This window comes from Arachis duranensis, chromosome 6, assembly GCF_000817695.3.
Source record: "Arachis duranensis cultivar V14167 chromosome 6, aradu.V14167.gnm2.J7QH, whole genome shotgun sequence".
NCBI lineage: Eukaryota > Viridiplantae > Streptophyta > Magnoliopsida > Fabales > Fabaceae > Arachis > Arachis duranensis.
The window spans coordinates 90,922,701-90,926,026 of record NC_029777.3 but is presented as its reverse complement, the minus strand read 5'-3'; the positions used below and the strand labels follow the sequence as shown (position 1 = coordinate 90,926,026).

Genomic DNA, 3,326 nt, shown 5'->3' with positions numbered 1-3,326 from the left:
GACAATTAATAAATGTTAAATAAGACAAATTCTGACTGTTTTTTTTTTGTCTCCCTAACATTACCAATAAAGTTTATGCTTTTGAATATCAAATTCATTATATTATTTAGGTAATACTTTAAGTTTAATGTAAAAGAGCTTACTAAAAAAAGAATAACATAATAAGTTGTATTTAGTTTTCATGTGATGTAAATATGAAAGAATTTATAGACTAAATATTCAGTTAAATGTTTTTATACAGATAAAAATAATTAACTTTGATAGGTTCTCATCAGTTATGACTTAAATAGAAGTGTTTTATAACTAAGCTCCACATTGCAATTATAGTAGTTACGTTCAATTCAATGTGAGACTCAACTTATGTACACGAGGGAGTTTCCTAAAGCGTTGACATACAATAACAAATATATAAAGGCACCTCATCAATAAGAATCAAGATCATGAATAATAAACAAGAAAATCAAGGGTGGTTCTTCAATTCTACACCAACTAATAATGTCTATAATTATTGTTAAATTCCAGTTAATAATGCACAAAAACATACGTAGCTTATCTTAATTAATATAACCAAATCATGTGAGCTTGTTTGCAGGTTCCTCTAAAGCGCCACACTCTTAAATTAATAAATTAAAGTTGTATCCAGTTTATTAGTTTGTACCCAACTCATGCATGTTCATTCCCACATGCATTGCTTTTCTTTTCTGTTTTCATGAGATTTTATCTAATTAATTATGTTGTTAATAATTAAGAGAACAATATTTTTATTCAGATCAACAAAATTAAGGCTGGAGCAACACTTGAACACAAACTAAATTTGTGTCCAAATTTAAATTGTGCTAAAGCAATAAGATTACATTTGATCCTAAAAATAAGACAAGATAAAATATTGACAATAAAATATAAATAATAGATATACAAAAATTAATATTTTGTATTTTATTTAATAATAAATTAGTTAAATATAATTTTTATGTTTGTATTTTTTTTAGTGTATCATTTTTATAAACAGACGTAGATGGAGAGTCTAAAATCAAGAAAATTTTAAATTAAGGAATTAAATGAGAAACACAAAAAGAATTTGGCACCACATCTTGACACCATTAGTGAAGTTCGTATTGGACCTCATGTTTGAGAGGGAGATTATTGAATTTTAAGTGTGAGTATATAATTTATATATATAATATGGAATTTAGACCCATATAAATCTATTGAATTAAAGCTTTGATTAAGATGCAATTCTTGCCTTACTTTTTTTTATTTCTTATTTGACCCATTAATTTAGAAACTCCTCATTTTAATTTGTAGATTAATTTTTCAAACTACTTTAACACTAACAAAACATGATTAATCTCCAATACTTACAACATTTTCTAAGACAACTTATATATATAGTATGAATATTTTTTATTAAATTATCGTGTTCATGTATTAGACATATTTTAAACACAATATTAATCTGACACTTGTTTAATACATATTTTAATAAAAAATATAAAATATTTTTTTTAACATACTTAAACACATTTAAATTCATCAAGTGTCAATGCGATTCTTAATATATATTTTTTAAATAACTTTAGAAATAGTATACGTTATTATTTATTAAAATAAAAATATTTTATATAAATTAAAAATATTAAAATATTGATACATTACAATAAAAAAAGCATTTTATATTTTATATATTTATATATCGTGTCTCTATGTCTTATAAAAAATTAAAATTAATATGTTCGTGTATGTTTTGTATATGTGCTGTATTGTATAAGTATTCATACTTCATAGATGCAACCTTGAAAATAGAGCAATTTTTATAGCAGATTAAATAAGATTTAAGAGAAGAAAAATTTTAGAGATCAATAATTTTTAGTATTTTTTGTCATTATTTGACCAGTATAATTATTAAATTATTTTTAACAAATAAATTTTACTAAATTATGAATATAAATTCTTAAAAATGTGAGTGCATATTATATTAATTCGTGTATATAAAATTCTAATAAAAATAGGTACAAACTGCAAACTATATATAATTCTTGTATATAAAACGTCTGTAAATATGAGTGCAAATTATTACTGTCAATGTAATATTGTTCTTTAAGAAAAAAAGGAAGAGAAGAGAAGGGTTTCAAGAGTTACTCTAAAATAAAGTTCAATTCATATCAATACATTTCCACCTGAAAAGAACACAAAGTTGAGGAATGTGAAAGGGCAAGAATGTGGTTTTGTAAGCCTACATGGAAATGAAGTTGATATGTACCAAGTCTTTGACCATATATCTAGAAGACTAAATATATTGATGATTAGATGACAGAAGAGGTATAATAAACAAACATACATGTCATGGCGTCTACCTTCAGTTACGTAATTCAAATATCCCAAATAAGTAGGCATATACATCAATCATATATACCTAAGAGAAAAATTAATTAATTAATTAATATTAACTATTAATTATCATAGCAGAGGAATTAGGGTCGTTCAAGGTAGGTTCTATCTAGTGCTATAAACTTGTATATATATATATGGTTGCATTGGTTCAGCTTCCACAGAAAAAAGTTGAGAAGACAGAAATAAACTAACTAAATATATAATGGGTTATTATTCTATGTGGAGTGTTTGTTGTGTGATATTGGGATGGTTTGTTTCAGTTGGAATATGCGGCACACCAAGGAGACCCATGGCGGTTCCATTTGGAAGAAACTATGTTCCAACTTGGGCTTATGATCACATCAAATATTTGAATTCTGGTTATGATGCTCAGCTTCTTCTTGACAAGTACACTGGTCAGTTATTATTATTATTATTGTGATATATATATATACTCCCATAATGTAATTAATTAACATTTTTTGGTGTTAATTGGAGCAGGTACTGGCTTCCAATCCAAAGGTTCATACTTGTTTGGTCACTTCAGCATGGATATAAAGATGGTTGCTGGAGATTCCGCTGGAACAGTCACTGCTTTCTACGTATGCAAATTAAATTTATCACTTTATTAGTTCAAATGCGTTGACTTAATAATTACAATGATTTTGGGATCAAGATTTTCCACGTGTCTTTTTATAAAATTATTATATTTTTGTTTTTTAAAACAGTATATGATAATTTATTTTAAAATGTTTTATTGAATTTTATAGCTATTATTTTGCTAAACTACTCAATTCGATTCAGTAGTTATTAGTTAGGTCATCGTCAAGCCCAAATTTTTTTTATACCTGCGGTGAATTTTATGGTATTTATGAATTAATACTTACATTTTGTTTAATTTATTTTTTATAATAAATTTTAGTTTTTCTAAAATTATTTATTTTTATATTTTTTAA

General features: G+C 25.0%; 1 protein-coding gene across 1 annotated transcript in view; it reads left to right on the top strand.

Moving 5' to 3' along the window:
- Positions 1–2,548: 2,548 nt before the first annotated feature.
- Positions 2,549–3,326, top strand: part of LOC107494567 (probable xyloglucan endotransglucosylase/hydrolase protein B) — a 2,766-nt gene continuing 1,988 nt past the window's right edge. The window contains exons 1-2 of the mRNA XM_016115612.3: positions 2,549–2,786; positions 2,872–2,972. Coding sequence (XP_015971098.1) covers positions 2,594–2,786; positions 2,872–2,972 — 294 coding nt within the window. The 5' untranslated portion in view covers positions 2,549–2,593. The remainder of the gene's footprint in view (positions 2,787–2,871; positions 2,973–3,326) is intronic.